The following is a 27210-nucleotide window of genomic DNA, read 5'->3' on the forward strand; positions in this document are numbered from 1 at the left end:
CACGATTTTATTTGAAAAAAGTCCATATTTACAGTCATAGAAAATGCTCATGAAAATACTTAAAAGAATATAAAAATAATCTCTGTTAACAAGTTCTGCTTCTCATTCATGCTACAAAATCAGTCCTCGAACTCACGGTAAGTTCTACCCCACACTGTTAGAACTCCGGCAGCAGTCACGAGGTTATTGATTAGCTAAGAAGGAAATGACCTCACCAGCGTCCACGGCAAGCCCCAGCTACAGGACTTTATTTTACAAATCCCAAAAGGTCTTCCCAGTGAGTGCTTAGGGTTGAATTAAACCTTGAAAGGGGCCGTGGCTAACACACTGCTGGCTTCAACAGGGAACAGAAGCAGAATCGTCACTAGCAACTTGAGCCAGCTCCCACCGCCACAGCACAGTAGATAATTAAGGTTTTTAAACTCGGCTCTACCAAGAGGGCAGGAGTAGGTCTTACTGTTAGAAGAGAAAAAAAAAAAAAAAAAAAATCGCGAAATATCGTGATGCCTAGAGATGAGATCAGGATCCTTAGGATTCGTTCTTTTTCTTCTCCTTTAAAAATACATTTTCAGCACGCAATTTTTCTATGTCCTGGCAAGTAATTAAAAAAGAAAGAAAGAACATTACGCCTCCAATTCTTAAAGGGAGAGTTACTTGGCATTCACGGTGTTTATTTCAAATTAAGACTCGGATTTTCAGCTCGTGAACCACTTAGCATGTGTGACCCACGAGAATCTGATTGAATTGCAACGACCAAAAATCTGCTGTGGGATTCAGGGCCCGCTGGCCCCCGGTCCCGTTCCGCTGCCCCTCCCCGCGGCCGGCGGTTACCTCGAGCAGCCTCACGTTCTCCTTCTTGAGCCGCACCACGTACTGAATCTTCTGATGGAGGTTCTGGTGGCCGAGCAGCCTCCCGTTCTCCTCCGCCAGACACTGCACCTGCTTCCTCAGGAGCCCCATCTCCTGCGGGCGGGGCGGGCGAGGCAGCCTCAGCCTCTGTTGGCATCACGTCCCTTGCAGCCTTGCGGGGCACTGAGGGGAGCCAGCGAGGGAGCCCCACGCCCCGCCCTCGGCCCGCGGGGGCACCGCTGTCCTGCTCCCCAAGGGCGGCTTGCAGACGAGCAGCCCGGGCACGCACGCACCTGCAGCGCCCTCTCCCGTTCTTCGTACATCTCCTCCAGCTTGGAGCGTAGCTCCTCCTTCTCCTGGAACGCCCTGGCCTCCAGCGTCCTGGTGCGCTCCACCTCGGCAGTCATCCTGAGGCAGTCCGACTCGCTGCTGTGAAGGGCTCTCTGAACCTCCGCGAGGCTGCAGGAACACACACCCTCACGGTCTCCCAGGGAACGCGGGCACAGAGCGGCACCCGCGAGGCAGGTGCCCCAGGCCCAGAATGCTTCCTTCAAGTCTCACTCGTCTCCGGTGACCCCACTGTGAGCAGAGGAAGACCGCACTGCCACGGACAGAACAGGCTCGCCGCTCTCTTTTTAACCCAAGGCATTTGAGGAAAATGCTTCAAACCTTGTTTTTAAAATAACACATTCAGAATGAAATTATTTGCTCCATTTGGAGCAAATGTACTTTAAGTATCACCCAGTCTGCACGGCTATCCTATAGCACCTATCTTGATCACTTCTGACTTCAGAAACGGTTCGCGGATGGCGGGACACCGGTCATTTCAAGGATGTGCTACGTAGGACATGCACACTTAATACCCGTGGCCATGTGAAGTGTGACAGGAGCAGCAAAGTTACTGTGGCTGTCAGCTGTAAAGAAACCTACGGAACAAGATGACGACAGCCGTGTCGACTGTCACCGGCTTTCCACCATCGTCTGAACCCTGCGAGGCTCCCACCAGCAACAGATGCTGTTGGATTTCCAGTGTGAGTGGAGCAGAATGCCGACTGCTGGGCGGAGGCAGCGCACACCACTTAACAGGCTTTCCTTACAATGTCACCTTTTGACCATGCCAGACGCCAAGCTTTTGCAGCCCTCGTTATGATTCACCTATTTCTTCACGAAACCGGCTCTAATCTAGTGCTTGAAGAGTCTCTTAAGAGGTGTAGAAAGTGAAAATGATAAGGAAACCCTATCCAGAAAGTCCAGTACCTTCCTGATGCTGCCTCGACGTTGAGGGGCGGGGATAACCGAGCAGTTCACCGATTCTGAACCAGACAGAACAGGCTCTATGCTTGATTCACTGAAGAGCGAGACACTTTGTAAGGCCGCGTACATCAGCATGAAAACTGCATGAGTCAGTTCAAACCCTGGCTTCAGGAACCACGGTATGAGAGCCACGTGGGGACCAGGAGGAGCCAGTGCTGATCCCAGAGCTCCAGGCCAGCTCAAGGTGCCATCAGAGGGAACTGGAGCCCCCCACTCCTGCTGGGGCGCTCATTACCCGGATTTTTCTAGGGGTGGCGTTACACAAAGAACCCCTTTACTAAGTGGTATTAGGAAAAGCATTTTGTAAACATCTCTTCTGTTCCCCTCTTAGTGCAGGAGCCAGACAGGCACTTACTGTGTAGATTTCTTCTCTTTTGAGAATAAAAATGATCAAGAATCAGAAAGACAAAACAGTACACTTACTCTGCTTTCATTTTCAGCATCTCTTCAACTAGTTTACTCTAGAATAAGATAAAAACAAAAGCAAAACATGGCTTAGGCTCTTCAGCAACCTTGCTGAGAAAAGACCCAAAGGAACCAGTCCACTCTCCCTCGCGCTAATAACCAGTGTCCTTTCCCACAGTCCCGCCTGCACACACGCCCTGTGCCCTGAGGGCTCTGGGAGGTCCTGCCGATTCTTGTAAGCGGACAGCTGTGAGGATCCTGAGCAGTAAGGCTTATTATCCAGGCACGAAGACAAATTCACTCCTAACTCTCAGCTACATCTAAATGTGGATGGTAAATATCATGCTAACCGGGGGGAATGCAGAAAAGAAACAAGATGGCTTCTGAACTATATACCCATACATGCTAACTATAAAGGCATTTCTCAGACAAGCAGCATGTAAAAAAAACAAACCCATACTTTAGCAAGTCTTTCTTTGATGATTTCCTCTTCTTGTTCATTCTTCAGCTGCTGATGGTCTGGATGCTGATCACTGTATAGATTGGGTGGGGATAGGCAAACACTGTCAAGCACATTCAAGGTTCAATTTCCAATCAATCACGTGCACCAGTGCTGAGCTGTGCAAAGGAAAGCTGACGCTAAGGCCATGAGGTCAAGTTAGCACAGTTGATAAACATGACTGAGACATGTGGAAGAAATGGGGCACCTCCCCAGAACACAGGACTTCTCCCAGCCCAAAAGCAAGATGAGCAGAAGGGGAAATTCAGCCGAGGCTTGCTGGAAAGTCACACAAACTGCAAACTTTAGTTAAAAGTGGTAATGCTGGCAGATCAAATTTGAACAAAAGGGGGCGGAGGGAAAGGCAGGAAGGCAGGCAGTGTGGTACGAATGGGATCAGCTGGGGAGGGCCGCCGGGCCTCAGGCTGGCCCGGCCCATGGAGCGCCCAGGCTGCCTTTGTTTCGTTGCCACAGCAGCTGGCATTTTCTGATGATCACTGTGTGTGCAGACGCAGGGAAGGGATTCCCTGAGCACCAGACTCCCATAGCGCAGGTAAGACTGATCCATCTCTGGGAGCACGGTCAGGTCAGCATGACACGTGGGGCATTTCCGTGGGCAGCCTGGACCAGGGAGGCCCCCCCGGGAGCACCTGCCTAGGGCTTCCCTAGGAGCAGCTCTCTCACTGGTGAGTAACAGACCATTTCTTGAAGGAAAACAGAAGCTACAGTGAAGTTTCTTTCCCTTAAGGGATCTGGCAGACAAAAATGGTAACAAGAACACAGTGAGGAAAACCCTCTAAATCATCGGGGAATATATTTCTGGACACTAATCCAGGGGCGGGCAAGCTTTCTATTAGGAAGCACACGGTGCATACCTTAGGCTTTGGGAACTATGTGACCCCTGCCACAGCAATTCAGCTGGGCTGCTGGAGGGCAAATGCAGCCACATGACCCCCAAGCGAGTCTACAAAACAGGCTGTGAGCTGGATTTGGGGCTAGGACTACAGTTCACTCCTGTACTAATGTTTCACCAAGAAGGTTCTGCACTGCTCCTCCTATGAGGGACGTGAGGCTATGAAGTAGGTATTTAATCATGGTTTAAAATTAACATTCCAGGGGCCGGTGCTGTGGCATAGTAGGCTAAGTCTCTGCCTATGGCACAGGCATCCTATATGAGTACAGGTTTGAGTCCTGGCTGCTTCTCTTCTGATCCAGCTCCCTGCTAATGTGCCTTGGAAAGTAGTGGAAAATGGCCGAGGTGCTTGGGCCCCGGCAGCCACGCTGGAGACCCCGAAGCAGCTCTTGTCTCCTGACTTCGGATCTGCTCAACTCTGGCTGTTATGAACCAGTGGATGGAAGACCTCTCTCACTGCCTCTCCTTCTGTCTGTAACTTTGCCTCTCAAATAAAACTAAATCTTAAAAAAAAATTAACATTCCAGAGACGTTTGACGGTCCATAGTCATAATAACTTAAACAAACTTATTTATTTATTTATTTGAAAGGCAGAGTTACAGAGTGAGAGAGGGAGAGAGATATCTTCTACCAACCGGTTCCCCAAATAGCTGCAACGGACAGGACTGGGACCAACCAAAGCCAGGAGCCACAAGCTTCTTTTGGGTCTCCCACATGGGCGTAGGACCTGAACACCTGATCCATCTTCTGCTGCTTTCCCCGGCACATTAGCAAGGAGCTGGATGGAAGTGGAGCAACCAGGACTTGAACTGGTGCCCAGAGGCATGCCAGTGCTGCAGGAGGCCTAACTCACTGTGCCACAGCACCAGCCCCTCAGAATACTCTTGGAAGGCCAGTATGCCAACTCCTAGGCTTTTCCCTAGTGTGACGGAGCATGCGGGTGCAGCTCAGAAACCAGACGCGCAGGCTGTGCACCACCTGCATCAGAGGCGCCTGCCACGGGAGAGCAGCTGTTTACGAAAATGCAGATTTCTGGCTTCACTCCAGCCCTACCAGATCAGACCTCAGAATCTCACTAAACGTGAAGAGAGCCACTTCGGATGGGATTGTTAGCACAGCCACCACTACCGTCCTTGTGTCTCTGTGGCCATGTTTAGGTTTGGACAGTGCATCTCTGCTGCTCTGGGAAGGGCTGGGGAGCAGCGGGGTGGCAAGCTTCTGTCCGAGACTTTGTGGCAGTAGCAAGGACAGCAAACACCCCTCATAGAGGGCCCTTCCACTCTGTTCTATCTCCTGCGTAATTTTAGAGGCCACATCCATCTCAAAATCCTCACCTGACAGTTAGCAATGGGCCACATCCTGATTCTCCCTTGTGCACTTAAAAACTTCGTAGAATGGAGTGACACACGTCTGCCGGGCACGGTCACCAGCACTTTGTCTGCTTCCTTTCATCAATGAAACACCTGTGAGGAGGGTGTCATTCTGCTCACGCTCCTGCTAAGGAACCTGAGGCACTAAGATGGTGAAAAATGCGTCCAAAATCACATGACTTTTAAGTGTCAGAGACAGAAGTCCCAATGTGGCTGCCCCCAACACTGTGCTGTGCCATCAGCAAACGCAAACACAAGACTGCCTTGGCTGAAGCCGACACAGACAGACAGACACACACAAGTCTGAACTCAGGAACTGCTCCCCTATAAAGTGTTAAGGAGCTTCCCCTAGAACTCGAGTCACAAAGCGAAGCCAAGTCGTAAGGAATTCTCCCTTTTTCTGCAGGGCTTCTTGAACTCTTTCTTCTTGAACTTCTTGAACTTTCTTCTTTAAACTTTGGGAAGCAATGGACTGCTGTTTGGCACAGTGGGCTGGGCTGCTGCCTACAATGACGGCATCCCATAATGGCACTGGTTCTACTCCTAGTTGCTTCACTTCCAACCCAGCTCCCTGCTGTGGCCTGGGAGGGCAGCGGAGGATGGTCCAAGTGCTTGGTCTCTGCCACCCACGTGGGAGACTCCAATGGACTTCCTGGCTTCTGGCTTCAGCCTGGCCCAGCCCCAGGGAGTGAATCAGTGGATGGAAAATTTTCCTCTCTCCTCTCTCTGTAACTCTTCCTTTTAAATAAATAAATCTTAAAAAACTATGTAAATAAAAATTAAAAAACAAACCCCCTAGTAGAAGATTGGATCAAGTATTTGTTTTAAATTCATTTCTATTTTTTAAGATTTTATTTATTTATTTGAGAGGTAGAGTTACAGGGGGTGAGAGGGAGAGACAGAGAGAAAGGTCTTCCATCTGCTGGTTCACTCCCCAAATGGCCACAATGGACAGAGCTGTACTGATACAAAGCACGGAACCAAGACTCCCATGCAGGGGCCCAAGGACTTGGGCCATCTTCTGCTGCTTTCCAGGCCATAGCAGAGAGCTAGATTGGAAGAAAAGCAGCTGGGACTCAAACTGGCACCCATATGGGATGCCAGCACCGCACGCGGGGGATTAATCTACTAAGCCACAGTGCTGGCCCTTAAAGTCATTTCAATGACTTGATAACAGTGCAAAAGTTAACAGAGTGGGTGAGCTCATGGAGGCCTGATCTTCCCACTCTGGAAAAGGCCGATCTTCCTCAGACCTGATTCAAAACCAACCAGTGGGGCCTCTCCTGAATCACTGGGAACACGGGGCCCATGTGAACTCAATTCCAACCTCTCTCTCCGAGCTGTGCGCAGGCTGGCCAAGATGGAGGGCAGAGTTCTGGGGGCGCCATCTCACCTGCTGTCCTGCCTTTTCATGGCATCCAGCTGACCTTGCAGGAGCCAGGTGTTCTCTCGTAACTGCTGAGACTCCAGGCGCAGGTTTTCCATTTCACACAGCTGCTCCTGGAACATACAAATCACATCTCTTCAGAAAACACAGTGTAACAGGCATTACTTCGCTCCCCAAGGCCAGCAGAGACTGACATTCTTCTGCTAAGCTCCTCCTATAGGCACACACCGCCCTGGGGACACTGCACAAACAGGCCAGGATAAGCACTGGGAGCCTGGACCTGTGGTTCATGACCAAGTCCACAGTGTCCTGACACAGTTTCCCAGGACTCATCAAAATTCCGTCATGAGAAAAGATGGCCAAACGTCTCTACTCTGGGAAAGATTCTATTTAATAGACTGCAATGAAAGCAAACACACTGATGCCATGGCACACCTCTCAAAAATGCTTACTCGGATCCTGACTTGAAAATCATGGATCCAAGAAACAAATACTGGTTGGCAAGGGGTGTCCGTAGCCATTTCTGTCTTCTTATGTCTGATTTCTTGTAACGTGACCCAGTTTCTTCTAAGTTCCAAGATCACTCCAATCTGGAGAGCAGCCGTGTTCCTGAGACAACACTGACAACTGTCCTCATTACAAAGGCCATCTCCTCCGAGGCGTGACACTGTTCCACCCACTTGCAGCCCATGGTTAAAGTGAGCTATGTACGTTTCTACACAGGAAGTCGCTCAGAGTGATGAGCACTGCCACCTTTGGGGGGCGTCACGTCCTCCTACCCCCTCTGCACTCCCACGCACCCTCGCCCTAACCGTCACATGCCCTCCACTCGCAAACACTAGGCTCCCGAGTGACTGGGCCAACAATGCTACCTCGAAGCTAACAGGAATGGAAACGAGAAAGCTTTAAATTTACAACAGATAAAAGCAAACCTCACTAACAGATAAAGAATGGAAGTAAGTCAGTAAGAAAAAGCTCAGTGACAGAAGAATGAGCGGAGGATATCAGTGGGAGAAAAACAAAAGCTGCTCAACTTTTGAGCAACTGCCCGGAGGTAACGTGCCAGCCGACCGGCCGAGAGCCGGAAGGTGGTCAGCACCATGCGGCGAGGCGTGCGCAGCCGGCTCTCCCCTGCCCGCACAGTGCAGTGTGCTGCCGCGAGCTGACAAGACCCCATGGGTGTACAGATGCACTGACAGGCTCTGAAGACCCCAACCATCAAAACTGGCTGCCCCAGGAGCTCTAGGACAGCAGGCTAGGGAGCTTGGGGCCTGCGCGGGGGGAGGAGGTGGGCTTTTTTGCCTACGTTCAGTTCTGTGCCTCTTGCAATCCGCACCCTCAGGAACCACAAGGATGCTGCTTCTTTTAAAACTTCAGTGGGCTGAAAAAAGCCCCCGTTACCTTCATTCTGAGGATCTCCGCATTTTTGACTTCCCTGTCTTCTGTGAGCTTCGACACGAGGTGCTGCAAGGAAGTCTTAGAGGCCCTTTCGTCTTCCATCTCTTGCTCCTGTGTTTCCAGAAGTTTTGTCAGATGCGTTGGAAAGTGCGGCGGTGTTTTCGGACTCTAAAATAAAATGACATCATGTTCGGATAGCTGACGAAGTGCTGCTAGGAAGATCTCATTTTAAGTATATATGCCAAGCACACAGAAAATACGCAGGCTATGACGCTCATAATTCCAGCTGTGTCCCAGCGGAACAAAGACTGGTGCCTTCATCACGTAAAAAGCGGGCAGGGTAATCTCTGTCTTTCAGAAAGACAAAGCTCTGGCCTTAGTAACTCCCAAAGTCTTATCGTTCACAAAGCTGTCTATTCCTCCGGCGCGCACTGGTTTTCCAGCAAGTACCTGGGGATACTCGGCAGCAGAATCCATCACGTGCTCCAGCTGTCTCATCTTGAAGTTATATTCGTTCTTCTTCTGCTCCACTTCCTCTTTCTTTTGGTTGAGCTGGGGGGATTGAGCAGATGAAAGGTTACAGGTCAGAAAACAATGTGGGGCCCGTGGCCCGGGGAAAAGGGCGAGCTCCACCGTACCAGTCCCAGGGCCATGGAAATTAAAGCCACAGCGAGGCAGCACCTCACATGTGCTGGAACAGCTGTGGAAAAGGTCAAAGGTCAGGGCAGGCACTGATGGGGAGAAAGGGGAACGCTTGAACACTCCTGGTGGGCATGTCAGTTACTATCTACAGAGTGTAAGTTATGATGAAAAACAGTATAGAGGTTCTTTAAAAAACTAAAAATAGGGGGCCCGTGTCTTGGGGCAGCAGATTACGCCACTGTCTGTGACTTTAGCAGTCCACATGAGTCCATATGAGCCAGTCTTGGCTGCTCCACTTCTGATCCTCCTCTCTGCTTAGGGCCTGGGAAAGCAGTAGAAGATGGCCCAAATGCTTGGGCCCCTGCACCCACATGGGAGACCCAGAAGACACTCCTGGCTCCTGGCTCTGGCCTGGCTCAGGCTCGGCTGTTGCGGCCATTTAGGGAGTAAATCAGCAGATGGAAGATTTCTGTCTCTCCCTCTCTTTGTAACTCTGCCTTTCAAATACATTAAAAAACAAAACAAAAAAAGAAATGGCTTGGCATGCAGTTTTCTACATTTAGCTACTCTGACAAAAAAACAGGGGCCCATACCCCATCTGTCTGCTTACCTATATCCCTTGCTCTGTTTCTTCTCTTAATATTTCTGCCTGTCCCTCTCTCTCTGTCACTCTGCCTTTCAAATAAATAAAATAAATCTTAGAAAAAGGGGCTGACGTGGCGGGGTAGTAGGCTAAGTCTCCATCTGTGGTGCCAGCATCCCATATGGGTGCTGGTTCACTTCCTGGCCACTCCTCTTCTGATCCAGCTCCCTGATATGGCCTGGGAAAGCAGTGGAGGATGGCCAAAGTGTTTGGGCCCTGAACCTTCGTAGGAGACCCAGAGAGTATCCTGGCTCCTGGTTTCAGATCTGCCAAGCTCCAGCTGTTGTGGCCATTTGAGGAGTGAACTGGCAGATGGAAGACCTCTCTGCCTTGCAAATAAATAAAGTCTTAAAAAACAAACAAAAAAACTACACTCAAATAGTACTATCCCATGGCCCAGCAACCCTGGCTCTGGGTGCACATCCACAGGAACTGAAATAATATGACGAAGAGACATCTGCACTCCTACGTTTACTGCAGCACAAGTCACAACAGCCCAGATATGCAATCAATTTTAGTGTCCAACAGCTAACAAAGGCGCAAAGGAAATACAGTACATACACGTAACAGAACACTACTCAGCCTGAAAAAAGCAAATGTTGTCATCTGCAACAATGCGGATGAGCCTGGAGGACATCATGCTCAGTGGAATAAGCCAGACCAAGAGACTCCCAACTCACAGAAGTAGGGAGACGGTCACCAGAGGCTGGACTGGGTGGGGTGATGTTGGTTAAAGGTTACAACGTTTCCGGTAGAACGAACAAATAAGTTTTTTAGATTTATTACATGGCAACTGAATACATTGGTAATATATATTTCAAATTTGCTGAGATTTCAAATGTTTGCACATAAACCAAACAGCACCATGCAAGGTGATGGACATGTCGATTTAATCATCCCATAATGTATACACATATCAAAATGTCACACTGTACTCCATAAATATACAACCATCTTCAGTTTTTTTTTAAAGGTGTTTCTTAGGATTCTACTCAAATTGGGGCTTCCCGGATGTCTGTGGAAAATGCATATTGTGAAATACTATGGGTTTAAAAAAAGTTTGCCCCCAAATTAATTCCATTTTCCATCAACTTTCAGAAGTATCTGTATATACAAAAAGACAACTTTCCTAAGGTATGCAGAAATATTCCTTTGACATTTTTTCAGGACTCAACTAACAATTTGAAAAGCAGTAAGATGAAATTATAAAAGTGGAACATTTTTTAAAGCAATACATTGCAAAATCTGGAGTGGTTTCTTGTACCTACTTTTGCCATTACTATAATCTATTCAGTACCCTTTCTCTCACAGAATTTTTTTTTTTTTTTTTTGGACAGGCAGAGTGGACAGTAGAGGGAGACAGAGAGAAAGGTCTTCCTTTTTGCTGTTGCTTCACCCTCTAATGGCCACCGCGGTAGGCGCGCTGCGGCCGGCGCACCACGCTGTTCCGATGGCAGGAGCCAGGTGCTTCTCCTGGTCTCCCATGGGGTGCAGGGCCCAAGCACTTGGGCCATCCTCCACTGCACTCCCTGGCCACAGCAGAGAGCTGGCCTGGAAGAGGGGCAACCGGGACAGGATCGGTGCCCCAACCGGGACTAGAACCTGGTGTGCCGGCGGTGCAAGGCGGAGGATTAGCCTAGTGAGCCGCGGCGCCGGCTTCCCTCACAGAATTTATTTATACTTTTTAAAGATTACATTTGACAAGCAATAAAAGAGTCATTTTAGAAAAACGCAAGACATAAAACAAGAGCTGCAGCCAACAGCTGACAGAAGCCATCGGCCGTGCCTACACCGCCGGGGCAGAACTCGTGCCATGAGGCAAGAGCCCAGGGCAGGAGCAGAGGCACCAAGCACGTCTCCACTCCCGGAGCAAGCCCACATTGTTTTGCGTAGGCTCCAGGTTCAGGATCCCCGACGAGTCTGCTGGTGACTGACACACCCCGTCAGCTCACCTCTGGAACACGGGAAAGTCAGCCAAGGCAAGCACGTCCTGACAACCTGGGCCGTGGATGCCCCCGGCCGCCCCCAGCCTGGAGGAACACCTCTGCATCTCACCTCGTGCTGCAGCTCCTGGATCAGGGCCTCTTTCCTGGTCAGTTCTTCCTGGGCAGACTGCAGCAGCCCCGAGTGTTTCTTTGAAGCCTCTGTGAGCATGTTCAGTTGCTCAGTGGCGTGAGCCAGGTCTTCACAAAGCATATCCCTCTGTTAGGAGACAACCACACAAAGGAAAAATTTAATGGGGCTATTCCAATAGAGATTTGCAAACCATTACTATGTACAATTCTTTAAAATAATTTTGTGTGTTTCTTTTTTATATTAAAGATTTATCTAGATTTATCTATTTATTTGAAAGGCAGAACTACAGAGAGGCAGAGAGAGAGAGAGAGATCCTATATCTGCTGGTTCACTACCCAAATGGCTGTGACAGCTGGAGTTGGGCTGATCTGAAGGCAGGAGCCAGGAGCTTCCTCCAGGTCTCCCACACAGGTGCAGGGGCCCAAACACCTTGTCAATCTTCTACTACTTTTCTAGGCCATTAGCAGGGAGCTGGATCAGAAGTGAAGCAGCCAGGACTCAAAATGGTGGCCAGATGGGATGTTGGTGCCACACGAGGAGGCTTAACCTACTACGCTACATGCTGGGTTTCTTTATACTTAATTTTTCTCCCATCCCTAAGGAATAATGCCTTTAAGAGTTGTTACAGGGGCCAGCGCTGTGGCACAGTGGGTTAAAGCCCTGGCCTGAAATGCTGGCATCCCCTATGGGCACCAGTTCTAGTCCCAGCTGCTCCCCTTCTGATCCAGCTCTCTGCTATGGCCTGGGAAAGCAGTAGAAGATGGCCCAACTTTCTTGGGCCCCTATGCCCACATGGGAGATCCAGAAGAAGCTCCTGGCTCCTGATTTCGGATCAGCTCAGCTCCAGCCGTTTCTGTGGCCTCTATTCTCTCCATCTTAGATGTGCTCAAGTTAGCAAGCCTGGGGCCCACTCTGCCTGCCTGCGTCCCCTCTGTGCAGCCCACAGGCAGCCGGATGACAACACCTGAGCTCTGCGGTTCTCAAACGCTTGCCAGTCCTCTCCCCACCCCAGCTCGGTGTCCACTTCTCTTTTTGGCTCAAACCTCACCTTCTGCATGGGTGCAAAGTCTATGCACTGGGTTCCTAAAAGTCACAGCGAAGCTCCCTGAGACACTTTCCACAGGCCCCATCTGCCCCCAGCTTCTGAGCTCCATGCTGCTCGCCCTGGTTCCCACTGTGCTGGGCACTCCCCATATCCCATTGCCCAGCCTCCCTCCCTGGCAAAGCCTGCTCTGAGGGGCTCCTGGAAGCTTCCTCGGGCACAATCTCCCTCTCTTCTGTGCTCCTGCACTGTTGACTTTATCATAATACACATCTCTGAAGCTGGAGTGCACACTTGGATGTAAGCGGTCACTCCTCCATTCCCAAATGCCAGGCCGGGGACAGGCTCAGAGTAGGTGCATTCAGTACCTATCTGCTGAATGTGCTTTGTGGGTAGCATAGTTTAGCAAGAAAACCCTACTTAACATATTATTGACTTAGTTATTTGAAGGGCAGACAAACACAGACAGACAGATCTTCAACTGTTGGTTTGCTCCTAAAGTGCATACAATAGCAGGGGCTGGGCCAGGTCTAAGCCAAACATAAGAACTCAATCTGGGGGTCCCACATGGTTGGCCGGGACCCCAGTACTGGAACGATCACCTGCTGCCTCCCAGCAGAAAGCTGGAATCAGATAGGTGATGTGGGCGTCCCAAGCGTCTCCCTCTCTCTCTTTCCTATTCAAATAAATAAATCTTTTTTTTTTTTTTAAAGATCATGACATGTTAACACTTACTTCTATGTCCTCAGAGAGTATTCTCAGCCTCAGGGTTTCTTTCAGATCCATGATATCCACTTCCTGTCGCTTGATCAACGCTTTGCTCTCTTCTCTGTCAGCCAAGGCAGAGTTGTATTTGCACTGCAGATTAGAGTCATGATACAAGCTGTCTACTGTATTCCCTGCTTATTTGTAGATTGAAATACCTTAAAGATGAGCTTGAGTTTCAGGGTAATGACCAGATTAACACAGGTGAATTCAAGAAATACTTGTGGAAGAACAAATGAATGGCAAAGAGAAATGGAAAAAAATCCCATAGGTATCAGTGGAAAACTGTCTGGTGCTGTCAGCAGCCTGCAGCTGCAGCCGCCACCAAGGTTAACTGGCTTCCCCAGACCGCTGTGACCCTAGTATCTTCTTCCGACTAGAACACCGCGAGGAGTCTGTGATGTGCATCTCGTGCGCCAGCGTGGCATCGTGCTGCCGCCTGAACTTACGTTGATGTCCTGCAGCTCCTGTCTCAGGGTATCTATGGTTTCCGTCTTCTCACAGACAGATGTTCTCAGCTCCTGGATCTGGTTCATGAGGTCAGCTACAACTTCCTAAGAAGGACACAAACAGTATCTTCATTCTCCATGACATTACGGAGGTCAATTTAAGTGATGGCATTTTTTTTTTTTCTAAGAGCAACAACAATAAACGGTTGAGAAGCAAGGAGACGGTGAGAGAAAGGGAAGGGAGGGGGAGAGGGAAAGGGAGAAGGAGGGGCGGGGGGAGAGGGTGGGAGGAGAGGGAGAGAGCTGGAAATGAAGACAGAGTGCAGTTACAAGAAGAAATAAATAAAAAAAAATGGGGCCGGCACTGGCGCACAGCGGGTAGACCTGCAGTGCCTGCATCCCACATGGTCACTGGTTCAACTCCCGGCTGCTCCACTTCCAATCCAGCGCTCTGCTATGGCCTGGGAAAGCAGTAAAAGATGGCTCAAGTCCTTGGGCCCCTGCAGCAGTGTAGGAGATCCAGAGGAAGTTCCTGGCTCCAGATCAGCGCAGCTCTGGCCTTTTCAGCCATCTGGGGAGTGAACCATCGGTTGGAAGACCTCTCTCTCTCTCTCTCTACCTCTGCCTCTCAAATAAATAAGTAAATCTTAAAAAAAAAAAAAAAAAGAGTGCACAAGTGTATTCTCATCGCTGGTTTGCTCCCTAAAAGCCTGCAATAGCTGCAGCTGGCCTGGGGCTGAAGCCAGGGCAGGGGTCCCATCACTGAAGCATCACTGCTGCCTCTCAAGGTTGTGTTGGGAAGCCAGGGACGGGAGCAGAGCCGGGAACTGAGCCCAGGTACTCCGAGAGGGAGGCTTAACTGCGAGGCCAAACACTTGGCTCCAGGAGTCTTTATTTCAGCAGAAACAGTACATGTCTCACAACCCGTTAATGTTATCAATGTATATTTTAACGGCTTTGCACTATTTTATGTAATTATTTGCTTTGGTTTCATGAATAAATAAAAGCTAAACGTAGAAAGGATTTTATATTTAATCTTATGCTTGGGGATACATTTTTTAAAAGATTTATTTATTTATTTGAAAGGCAGGTTTACAAGAGAGGGAGAGACAGAAAGGTCTTCCATCCACCGTTTCATTCCCCAAATAGCCGCAACAGCCAGGACTGGGCCAGGCTGAAGCCGGAAGCCAGGAGCTTCTTCTGCGACTCAAACGTAGGTGCAGAGGCCCAAGCACTTGGGCCATCCTCTGCTCCTTTCCCAGGTGCATTAGCAGGGAGCTAGGTTGGAAGTGGAGCACCTAGGACTCAAAGTGGCGCTCATATGGGAGGCTGGCGCTGCAGGCCGCACTTTAGCCCACTATGCCACAGCGCCGGCCCCAGTATTTTTTTTGTTAGTCTAGTTAAAGTCAACACGAGAGTTGAGAGTTTGTATCATGGTACTTAACAGTCAACAAGAATGGGCAACACTACTACCAGCACCCTGGTGTACAGGGAAAGATGTTTTAGAAACATTGTTGTGCAAGGTGACAGGGTGGTTTGTGCTTTCTGGCACCCTTGCAGGACGAACAAGGCTGAGCTGCACACAGACGTGCTGGCCACCGGAAACTCCGGAGCAGTCAGGTGCGGCAGAAGACAGAGCGGTAAGCACGCATTTATAAGGAAAATGCGCAGAGGGATGACGCTTCAAACTGCACTCACCTTGTCTGCATCTCTAGACTTCTCCAGAGAACTGATCACTTTCTCAGTAGTAAGCAAGCTCTCTTCTAGTTTCTGTATTTTTGTCATCTATGGGAAAACCACATATTTTTAGAAAAAGAAATAAATTACAAAGTCAATCACACATAGGGAAAAAATGTGGAAATCTGCTTTTGATATGATAGAGTCCATACTAGGAATAATACTTGAAAATGATGAACGAAGCTGAAAGAAAATACTTTTTAGGATCTCTGTCAACAAATTATGACTACAGTAATTTGAGAGTTAAGAGATATAAGTGAGGAAAAATAATAGAATCAGTCAAAAAGTCTACCTTTTTATCACTGATTTTTAAAAAAATTTTGTTTATTTGAGAGGTAGAGTTACAGACAGTGAGAGGGAGAGAGAGAGAGAGGTCTTCCATCCACTGATTCACTCCCCAAATGGCTACACTGGAGGGAGCTGAGCTGATCTGAAGCCAGGAGCCTCTTCCAGGTCTGCCACGCGGATTCAGGGGCCCAAGTACTGCTTTCTACTGCTTTCCCAGGCCATAGAAGAGAGCTGGATCGGAAGAGGAGCAGCCGGGACTAGAACCGGCGCCCATATGAGATGCCAGTGCTGCAGCTGGAAGCTCAGCCCACTATGCCAACAACACTGGCTCAGATTTTTTTTTTTAAAGATTTATTTTATTTATGTGAAAGGCAGAGTTCCAGAGAATGAAAGAGAAAGAGCGATTGTCCATCTGCTGACTGACTGCAAGGCCAGGGCTGGACCATCCCGAAGCCAGGAGCCAGCTTCTTCCAGGTCTCCCACGTGGGGACAGGGCCCAAGGACGTGGGCCATCCCCAGTGCTTTCCCAGGTGCATTAGTAGGGAGCTGGACTGGAAGTGGAATAGCTGGGACTCACTTACAGCCGTACGGATGCTGGGTCTGCAGGTGGAGGTTAAACTTTCTATGCTGCAAGGCCAGCACTAGCAGCTTCATTTTTATGCTGGCAGGCCACTGCCTTATAACCCGATAACAAACAACTCTGCTTTTCCTTTATGTATTTGGTTACACAGTTTTTTTTTTTAGTATCACTATCCTGTTTCAAGCTTCTTTTTTTTTTTTTTTTTTTTTAAGATTTATTTATTTATTTGAAAGGCAGAATTTCAGAGAGAGAGGAGAGGCAGAGATAGAAAGACAGGTCTCCCATCTGCTGGTTCGCTCTCCAATTGGCCACATTGGCTGCAATGGCTGGAGCTGAGCTGATCCAATGCCAGGTCTCCCAAGTGAGTGCAGGGGCCCAAGGACTTAGGCCATCTTCCACTGCTTTCCCAGGCCATAGCAGAGAGCTGGATCGGAAGTGGAGCAGCCGGGACTCTAACCAGCACCCACATGGGATGCCGGCACTGCAGGCGGCGGTTTTACCCGCTATGCCACAGCGCCGGCCCCAGTTACACAAATCTGGATTGTATATTTTAGAGCTGTAGCACTGCTTACGTAACTGTTACAAGGCTGCATATGCGTTTATTAAAAATGCTCAAGTTGCAAGGTGGCTTTTCTCAGGAAGTCCCCTTCACCTTCTTGTTCCCAGAAGGCCCTTTCTGGAATGGAAAGGAATGCCTCTGCTGCATCTACCTAGCCAATCCCCCTTGACAACTCAACCTCTCATTTTCATCCGTTTATGGGAGGGGTCCCTGCCATGTTACGGATGTCGGTGTTGTTGGAGATGGCTGTTCTGAGGAACACTCACCACTTTACTACCAGTTTCCAATATTTGAAAGCTTATAATAAAGCTCTTGAGGCATCAGGAATAAAAGTTACAAATGCCGGGGCCGGAGCTGTGGCGCAGTGGGTTAAAGCCCAGGCCTGAAGCGCTGGCATCCCATATGGGGTGGTGGTTCCAGACCTGGCTGCTTCACTTCAAATCCAGCTCTCTGCTGTGGCCTGGGAAAGCATAGGAAGATGGCCCCCAAGTCCTTGGGCCCCCGCACCCACATGGGAGACCCAGAGGAAGCTCCTGGCTTCTGATCAGCACAGCTCTGGCTGTTGTGGCCATCTGGGGAGTGAACCAGCAGATGGAAGACCTTCTCTCTATCTCTACCTCTTTCTGTAACTCTGTCTTTCAAACAAATAAAAATAAATCTTAAAAAAAAAAGTTACAAATGCCAAATCCTACAGTTGTAGGAGACTCACCTGCTGCTCACACTTGGTCATCTCTTTCTGTTTCTCCTGACGCACAGCCTCAAGAACTTTCAGGATTTCTCTGGAAGAGAAGAATTCTCTTTTAGCCCTGATCTCATTCAATGGAAAGGGTTACTGAATCTGTTAGTACAGAAGATACAGAACACCCCACCCTGTTTCTCTCTTCAGTGTTTAATGCTCCCTGACATATCGGCTAACAGGCAGTAGTTATTTATCAGCTGCCTCTATGCTGGCGTGTAAGACCCATGAGGACAGGGCAATCTTGTTTGATGTCTTATCTGTCCATGTTCTGGCATTTCCCAGAACAGTGTCAGCATGTTGGACATCACAAAGTGTTTGAGTGGCTAAGTGTTAACTGTCTGCCTCCCAACTAGTGACCTGCTCCGTGTTCACCAGGTAAGCCAGGGCCCAGGAGAGAATCTGACACCTTGTAAGAGCTCTGGAAGCATCTACTGAACAGCATGTTCTTCTCACTGACGGATAATCAGCTAGTGGCTGAGGCCAAGAGACGGACTGATGTTACCAAGACAAAGGACTTGGAGAGAGAGGGAACAAAGACGACAGCATTCATACCGAGGAGCCAGGAAACACAGAACAGCCAGAAAAACAAGAAAAGGAACAGATAGAAGTATTCTCTATCCTGAGACCAGCTTCTGAGCTTGATCACCACCAGCTGCTGTTCACTTAAAAGGACACTAGCTAGCATCGAATGCCTGGAAAACGTTAGTGTCTCCACACAGCCAGTTATACAAAAGATTCTGATGTCCACTATGGAACACTTTACAAGACATCAGCAATAAAACCCACACAGGATAAGGAACGTGGCAGTGACCACTGTGACACGTAACTCATAGAGACTCACAGCACTCACTTAGAACTGTTTTCTTTATCTTCTTCAAACTTTAACGATAACTTGTTATTGCGCTCTTTTTCTGCTTCCAAAAGTTCCATCAAATTCTACAAGACAGCACAGTGTCAGATGTGACGTAACTGTCCCCGGCAACATGTAATCAACAAACAGGTCCGGCACCTTGTCTGTGGCAGGCCCGGGGGCCCGCAGCGGAACTGGGGCGGGGCAGAGGGGAGGCCAGGATGGTCTCTGCCCTGTACACAGGGGGACAGCTGCAGAGCTGGCACCAGGGACTCAACTACCAACACCTCTTACAACTCACGTGCAGATCAGACTTCAGAGTTTCATTCTCTTTTTTGCAGTTTTGGAGGTTTTTCGACAGTTGGTCAATTTCAAATTTCATCACCTCTTGTAAGTTTTCGTAGGAGTCCTGCAGGCAGGCTTGGTTTTCGAGCAGCTTTTCCTTTTCTAATCTTTATCAGGAAAACACAGACAACATGAGTGTAACACTGCATACATCTCTGCCAGTTGGATCACCTGTAGTTCTATTTCTGCCATCCACAGGCCATGCCCAATTTACATGGCCCTGACCAATGCCAAGGCCCCACGCTGACCTGTGTGAAATGTCTGCCGTAAGTGACCGTGTGAGGCCCGCTGCACCACTGTGTGGGGAGTGAGCCTAAGGGCATCTCTTCTATTATCTCCTCCGTGGTTTCAATCAGACATGCTTACCTGGCGGCAAGTTAGGGAGATCAGTCTCATTTAGGGGTTTCTAGACTCAGCCATAAGCTAGGCTACTGGCTAGCTTAATGGGCTATTAATTTCCAAGTTTTTTTGACAGCTCAACTCCAGCCATTTATCGCATACTTTCTCAGTTCTAGAAAGGTTTTTTTTTTTTTTTTTTTTTTTAAGATGGCCAACGTGACTTTAATCTGAGCAAGACAGAATTGAAAAATTCTCTTGGCAAAGAATGGTTTACTGCTGTTTTTGATTTTCATACTCTCATTCTCCTCCCTAGCATGCTGCTGCCCACCCAAACATTCAGAGCTCAGGCAAGAACTAGCAAACAACCACCTCAAACCTTCGGTAAGGAAACGGTGTGAAGGCTGGCGGGTGGCTCAAGCAGAATCGGCTCCAATTGTTCGAGAATAACATCTGGCTAATAGGAGAGAACATTTCTTGGCAATTGTTAGGGCAAAAGCCAAAATCTAGAGCTATCTGTCTGAGGCATACTGCTCCTTGTCACCTCGAGGCTGGTCCTCAGTGCAGCAGAAAACAAGAACAACCCACAGAGGGAAGCGGAGCTGAGACAGAGAGAGACTGACGATCCTGAGCTGCAGGCTAGTTTATCCCTGAAACCGAAATCCCCTCTGCAGCTCCCCAGAAAAGGACCCTTTCTGTCCAACCAGAGTGAGCTGGACGTACAACACGTGCATTTCCAGCAGCCAACCAACAGCCTGGAGCCGCAAAGGAAGCTGGGTACCTGACGCTGTCGAGCTGCAGCTGGACGTGCACATGCCTTTCGGAAAGCTGGCTGAGCTCTTTCTCCTGGCTCTCTCTGAACGCACTGTACTCCAGTTTCACAGAAGACAGCTCCTTGTCAGCAGAGTGAAGAACTACCCGCAGGTCATGCACCTCGCTCTTCAGAACTAAACAGCAAACAAAACAAATGCTCAACCGCTATCTTCACAAGTAGTTTTTATAAAGTAGGCAAATAGATTCAAGAGGTCCTCTTGCCAAATCAGCACATCCAAGGTAAGGAGACCTCTTTCAGTGAAGGGCTTGGGTGTCTAGGGGCATAAGACTTGTTTTCTTCTTCCTTGCTTATGCTTTTTGAAACATTTCTATCAAAAAGGAAGAGTCAACTCACAGGTAACTAGACTTTTGTAGATTTCTCCCATAGAATGTGCATCAAAAATTTTTTTTAAAGACTTATTTATTAGAAAGGCAGAGTTAGAGAGAAAGAGAGAAAGGTTTCTCATCTGCTGGTTTACTCCCCAAATGGCTGCAACAACGGGACTGGGCCAGGCCAAAGCCAGGAGCCAGGAGCTTCTTTTGGGTCTCCCACATGGGTGCAGGGGCCCAAGCACTTGGGCCATCTTCCACTGCTTTCCCAGGCCACAGCAGAGAGCTAGATCGGAAGAGGAGCAGCCGGGACTAGAACCGGTGCCCATATGGGATGCTGGCACTTCAGGCCAGGGCATTAACCCGCTGCGCCATAGTGCCGGTCCCAAGCCCCGATATAATCTTATGAATTGCAAATCCCTTGGAAATGTATCAGAACGAACTTCACAATACGGTTAAGCATTTCTGGTGTTCTAATGAGACTCCAATTGGAAATATAATTGGGTAATTAAAAAAAAATGGGGCTGGCACCCTGGTGTAGTGTTACGTCGCTGCCTGCGACAGCAGCATTCCACATGGGCTGCTGATGTATGTCCTAGCTGTTTCACTTCTGATCCAGCTCCCTGATAACGCACCTGGGAAAGCAGCAGAGGATGGCCCAAGTGCTCAGGTCCCTGCCACCCACGTGGGAGATCAGGATGGAGTTTAGGCTCTTCCTGGCTTTGGCCTGGCCCAGCCCTATCCATTGTGACCACCTGGGGAGTCCCAGTGGATAGAAGATCTCTGCTTCTCCTTCTTCCTCTCTAACTCTACCTTTCAAATAAATAAATAACTCTAAAGGAAACAGATTGGCTTTCATTTTAGCTGTATTACAAACTACTTGCACATACTCTGATGAAGGGAGAAATAAAAAACGAGTCATCAAATAAGATTCTCACATCTACAAATATCTACAAGTATCTAATTTATGTGTTGTTGTCAATAGTAAAATATTCATCTTATGAATTCAAGAGACTTCATTCTCAAAGCAGTTTACTTAAAACTTTAAGCAAACAATTGAATCATTTATGTCTTGACAATGCTGAAGGAAATTACTACCTTTTATGATATACTACTCAGCTACCACGCACATAGCTTACGTCTGGTCATCTCACGACAAGTAACAGAGAATCAGAACCAAGTAAAAGCCGGGGGCAGCATTACGTAAATGAACAGAGCCACAAAGCCCGTCGGCGCTCTCACTTACAGTCATTCTTGGTTTGAGTGTCTCGCAGCTGCTTGTCAAGGATGTTCAACTGTGAGAGATGCTCCTGCTGCTGTTTGGCCCAATCCGTTCTTTCTGATGAGAAAAGCTTTGGGGAAAACATGTATTTATTGGAAAAGGAACACTGGTGAGCTAAGACACGCTGCAGATCCTTAACCTGTTTTGTGCTCTCTGTCTCCTTCTCAGGCAGAACGTGCAGCTGACAGTCATGGCCTCCCACAGGCTCTGTCTCTGAGGCCATGGGGCACACAGCGCCTGTCTCACCTCCTGCATCTGTGTGGAGTGATGCTCCAGTCTGTCGACATGCTGCTGCAGCTTCAGGTTTTTGTGCTCCTCTTCGTCCAACTTGACTTGAAGAGAACTCATTTGTTCCTGCAACACAGAAACTTCAGTCACCAAAGTTCTCCCAAGGGAATTCTCAACCATCCCACCTTTCCTTCCGCTTTAGAGACCACACACAAAGCAAACTCAAAGCTTCACTGAAAAAACGTATCTAAGGCCTGACTGGGGGTGGAAAACCATCTCACAAGGCTATACGGTGTCTCATGCTTCAGAACACCCTCCATCAAAGGTAACAAGTGAAACAGGACAGAGAGATTAACACTGACATCCTGGGGTGGGCATCTGGGCTGCAGTTCACATGCCACCTGAGATTCCCACATCCCATACTGAAGTGGCTGGGGTCACGTACTGGGGTCCTTGCCACCCATGTGGGACACCTAGACTGAGTTCCAGGCTCCTCCCTTTGGCCTGGCCCAGACCCAGCTGTTACGGGCATTTGAGTGTATAAGCAGGTAAGAGCTCTATCTATCTTTCAATTAAATAAAATAAATAAGTAAAAACTTTAAAACAATTTTATATCCTGGGTTAAACCAAATGCCACTTGAGACTTCTAAGAAGCTTCCTCAGGTTGTAAGAGATGACCTCATCCAAGGACGTCCATGGCCTGAGAGGGGCAGACTTGGGATGTGGAGCAGTCTGGCCCATTTCAAGTTTTATTGGACAGCTTTGTGAAAAAATCGCCAAATAACTAGAATTCTGAGATAATCAAATTTCACATGTCATTTCAAATACTCTAAAAGCTGTCAAACATCTCACGTCTAACAGCTTTTCAAATTATTTTAACTTTCTGTACAAGATTCAGCATCGTGCCACACACGTCAGTTCTGGAACTGGTTTGCTTGTGGCAATCTGGTCATTTTATGCATGAAGGAACTACATCCACAGAGGTTGGAAATGACTTGCTAAAGACTGCAAAGTGAATTAAAAGAGAAGGGCAGGCTAATTTCCTAGCCAGGGACCTTTACATACCCAGACTTAGCAAGACAGAACTACAGCACTGAGCAGGTTTGAACAGCACACATTACAGGGAGTTAAAATGGCAGATAAAGCATCTTAGTTAGATAAATGTTCAATTATTTACTATTTCTAAAACTAAGCCTTACCTGCACTGTTCTCAGCTCTTCTGAAATGGCCTCAAATGCTTGCTCGCTCATCTCAGGGGGAATGGGCTCATTGGCGATGTCATTATCCACTTTGCTGGACTCCTCAGTGTGCGCAGGAGCAAAGCTCCCTATCTCAGGGCTCATTCTTGGCACCAGCAGAGAACGAAGCTGATAAGCCTTGGTTGGTGTAGTTATAATCTGCAGCAGAAAATGATTATGGAAAACAACATTAGCACACATGAAAAAAAAAAACAAAACACTAAAACCCAGCATACTCAGTAGTTTTATCATAGAGAGGATAAAATTAAAATTCTGTTCATCAAAAGAAAGGAATAAATATCCTTGTGAAACAGCACAGAAATACCCATGTGGAAATGAATCTAGCAGTTCAACACAGTCCAAGCAAAATTCTAATATAATTAAAAAGAAGTAAAGCCTGAAAAGCTGACCTCTAACTTCCTACAGTGAATAAATGTACAATAAAAAACACTTCCATAAAAGTGCATTATAAGCAACTAGTCATTAAAACAGGCACCATGGGTAAGTCGCTACTTGGGACGCCTGCATCCCCTAACAGTGTGGCTGGTCCGAGCCCTGGCTTCCTGCCAAGCTGCACCTTGGGAAGCAGCAGTACATGTCCATGCCCATCATGTGGGAGACCCAAAATGAGGTAGCAGCTCCTGGATTTGGCCCAGAAAAGCTGTCGAGGCAATTTGGGCAATGAACCAGCAGAAGGAAGATCCTTCTCTATTTGCGTCTTTTAAAAAAATAAAAAATAAATAAAAAAAGAAATTAAAAAACACAAACAGTATCTTATATACACATTTATAGTCACATAGAACATTGGGGAAAAATACAAAGTCCAGGAATAGAATTGATGAGAAAAACATGAATTACTAAAAAAATTCCTTTTCTATATCATTCAAAAATAAAATAGCACAAGCACCTCAATATAAAGATGAAGTTAAAGGCATAAAAGTCACAAAGCTAAAAGATCAAGAAACCCAGCAATATCACAGTTATAAAACTTCTGTATAACAAAACTACCACATGCAAAGATGAAGGAGAAGCAACACGGTGTCAGTGTATGTAAGAAACATACAACATCAATTCATGAATCCTCCTATAGACCAGAAGAAAAAGACAACCAACGGGAAAATGGGTCTTTCCATGGAAAAGGATATGGGAGGGATCTTCAAAAAGTTCATCGAAAACTCAGATTTTTCTTTTTGTTTTAAATATTTAATTATTTATTCGAAAGTCAGAGCCACAGAGAGAGAGCACACACACAGAGTTCTTCCATCTGTTGGTTCACTTCCCACAGTGGCCAGGAGCCAGGAGCTTCATTCAGGTCTCCCAAATGGTTGTAGGGGTCCAAGGACTTGGACCATCTTCCACTGCCTTTTCAGGCACATTGGCAGGGAACTGGATAGGAAATGGAGCAGCCGGGATTTGAACCCGGTGCCCACATGGGATGCTGGCACCACCGACAGCTGTTTTACTCACTGTGCCACAGTGCCAGCCCCTACATCATCTTTTAATTTCATGTTTTCCACTAACTTTTTGAAACTCTCTTATACAAATGGATATGAACATAGGAAAAGATATTCAAACACACTGGAAACTGAGTGTGAGTTTCGTTTTTTCCTATATAGTCAGAGCAGGTTAAATACATCATGATACACTGCTGTGGTCTGCAAACAGTCTGGGTGTCCCCCAGGGCTTCACGTGTTGAAATTTACTGCCCATTGTGAGGTACTGAGAGGGTGGAAACTTTATCTTTTGGCAGGCGATGAGGAATAGATAACCTCATTAGGGTGGGGCCCTTGACTGACTCCCAGTGGCTTCATAGCAGAGACACAGGCAGTCTCCTGCCATGTAACGCTCTGCCAGAGAGAAGATCAACGTCAGATGGGGCTTCTAGACCTTGCACCTCCAGAACCATGAGCCCAGCAAACCTCTTCTCTACAGAGCAGACTGCCTCACTGATTCCTCGATATGATGAAAAGCTGGCCAATCCATTTAACGGATTCTTGTGCAGTTGCAAAGCAAAAACAAAACAGGAGAGGTTTTTCCCTTTCTGGCATGGGATAAACTCTAAAATATTACTTTCAACAACACCACACTAAGCAGAATGACAGTGCCGCACGCTATCAATTTCTGCAAAATCAAGAAAACAGGTGACACTGATTGACTGAGTGACATCAGCTGCCTCCAGAGCCGGTGCTGGTCTGCTGGAAAGCCACAGGGTGAGAGACTTGCCACTGCCACGTGCATTACTTCCACAAAGGAAAAGCAGTCGTCCATTAAGAGACACAAAACTAATCATTACAGATGCTGACTTACCGATGTTTTAACCTTATGATGGGTAAGGAAAGCTAAGGCTCCCATACCAGGAAACCCTGCCTAGGGACATAGGTATATTAGAATGTGGGTCCCATCTTGTCCTGGGGTAAACATCCAACACTAGGGCCAGTGGGATCCGGGGCTGACCTGTCCGCGAGGGGTTCCATCTTGCACGCACATAAGCCATCAGACTCTACTACGAATAAAAAGAGCTAGCACGGACCTAAGAGCGAGCACTGTTTCAGATTACCCACCTTCAGCGTTTCAGCGTGGATTTTATTCAGCTGGGAAACTTCTTGCCGCTTGCAGGCTTTTGTCGCTTCCAAAAGGTTTTCAAGATTGAGGTTGGCTTTCTGCAAAGCCTGAAGCTCTGACTCCATTTCTAGCTGCCGCTTCCTAACAGATGTTGTAAACGGAGTTATTTCAGGTGGTCAAGTATTGCAGAATGTTTTATAGCTTGAACTCTCACATAACTACAGTCTTCTCATTTAGAGATGTTTTCTCAGATAAATACTCTCATGTTGCTACTGGGGAAAACACAGCTCAGCGATGGATGGCTGTTTACGGTACACAAGTAGTAAATGGTAGAGATCAAGTTCAAAAGCCCAAGTTGTCCATGATACCCTGCATGGTGTTATTTCTAAAATGAACCCATTTTTATATTTTAGGATCGGATTCATGTGAGTTATAATGTGAATGTGGTTTATCATTTTTCTTTTTACACAATGAACATCAGGTAAGAATATCATAAAACTTCAAATTTCTAAAAACATTAGTTCGCGACAACTGTGGTTTACGTGTGGTTACCTGACAGAGACCTGACTCTGCAAGTGCTGGGTACTCATCCCCACGGGAGAGCACTGCCCACGACGTCTGTCCCACCCAGCTCACTCCAAATACATGCCAGAGCGGAAAGCCAGCTCTTCCTCCGTCCCCACGAGCTAGCTGCCCGTGTGAGAGCTGATCCCCGGGACCACCCGCAGCGACACTGCATCACGTCAGACTGTAAGCAGACAGGCGAGCATGCGTGTGCACCGCACTCTACCTCGTCAGTTCCTTGAATTCTTCGTATTCTTGCTTCGAAGTATTCAGCTCTGTCTGGACTTGCAGGAGCTGCGACTTTAACTTCTCAGTGTTTGCAAATGGCGCTTTCTGAGCTTTAGGAGACAATCCCGGCTGACCTGATACACAGGAAGCAATCTCAGTTGTTGAAGATTAAAGTAACAAAGCACTTTAAGTACCCTGAGAGGTACCAATTTTGAGGCACAAGGAGGATAAACAGAAAATGGGTCAGGAGGTGGCTCCTAAAACACAGGAACCTGCAACTTAGCAGCAGACACAGTTGCCAAAGAGAAGTAGAAGTTGTGCCCAGGGGCCAGTGCTGTGGCACAGCGGGTTAGGCTAACACCTGTGACGCCAACATCCCATATTGGCACTGGTTCAAGTCTTGAGTGCTCTGCTTCCAATCCAGCTTTCTGGTAATGTGTCTGGGAAGGCAACAGAGGATGGCCCAAGTCTTTGGGGCCCTGCACCCATGTGGGAGACCTGGAAGAAGCTCCTAGCTCCTGGCTCCTGGCTTTGGATAGGTGCAGCTCCAGCCGTTGTGGCCAACTGGGGAGTGACCCAGCGGATGGAAGACCTCTCTCTGCCTCTCTCTTTCTCTATCTCTCTCTCTGCCTCTCCTTCTCTCTCTGTTTAACTTTGACTTTCAAATAAATAAATAGATCTTTTAAAAAAATGAATTGCTTAGAAATAAATTATTCAGGAAGCAAACTGCAGGACAGCAAATGGCAAGAACCTGGCATCATGCACCAGGCAGAAAATCT

The 27210-nt window shown here is 47.8% G+C and overlaps 1 protein-coding gene across 1 annotated transcript in view; it reads right to left on the reverse strand.

The window, feature by feature from the left end:
* Positions 1-459: 459 nt before the first annotated feature.
* KIF15 (kinesin family member 15) overlaps positions 460-27210 on the reverse strand; it is a 62670-nt gene continuing 35919 nt past the window's right edge. The window contains exons 15-35 of the mRNA XM_062200699.1: positions 26430-26565; positions 25639-25780; positions 23039-23236; positions 21858-21965; positions 21576-21681; positions 19968-20133; positions 18807-18957; positions 18506-18591; positions 17626-17695; positions 15451-15537; positions 13753-13857; positions 13274-13396; positions 11476-11622; positions 8586-8687; positions 8139-8303; positions 6744-6850; positions 3029-3101; positions 2587-2624; positions 1143-1308; positions 832-963; positions 460-591 (exon numbers count right to left, since the gene is read on the reverse strand). Of these exons, the coding sequence (XP_062056683.1) occupies positions 529-591; positions 832-963; positions 1143-1308; positions 2587-2624; positions 3029-3101; positions 6744-6850; positions 8139-8303; positions 8586-8687; positions 11476-11622; positions 13274-13396; positions 13753-13857; positions 15451-15537; positions 17626-17695; positions 18506-18591; positions 18807-18957; positions 19968-20133; positions 21576-21681; positions 21858-21965; positions 23039-23236; positions 25639-25780; positions 26430-26565 (2471 nt within the window). The 3' untranslated portion in view covers positions 460-528. The remainder of the gene's footprint in view (positions 592-831; positions 964-1142; positions 1309-2586; positions 2625-3028; positions 3102-6743; positions 6851-8138; positions 8304-8585; positions 8688-11475; positions 11623-13273; positions 13397-13752; positions 13858-15450; positions 15538-17625; positions 17696-18505; positions 18592-18806; positions 18958-19967; positions 20134-21575; positions 21682-21857; positions 21966-23038; positions 23237-25638; positions 25781-26429; positions 26566-27210) is intronic.

This window comes from Lepus europaeus, chromosome 9 (assembly GCF_033115175.1).
Source record: "Lepus europaeus isolate LE1 chromosome 9, mLepTim1.pri, whole genome shotgun sequence".
NCBI lineage: Eukaryota > Metazoa > Chordata > Mammalia > Lagomorpha > Leporidae > Lepus > Lepus europaeus.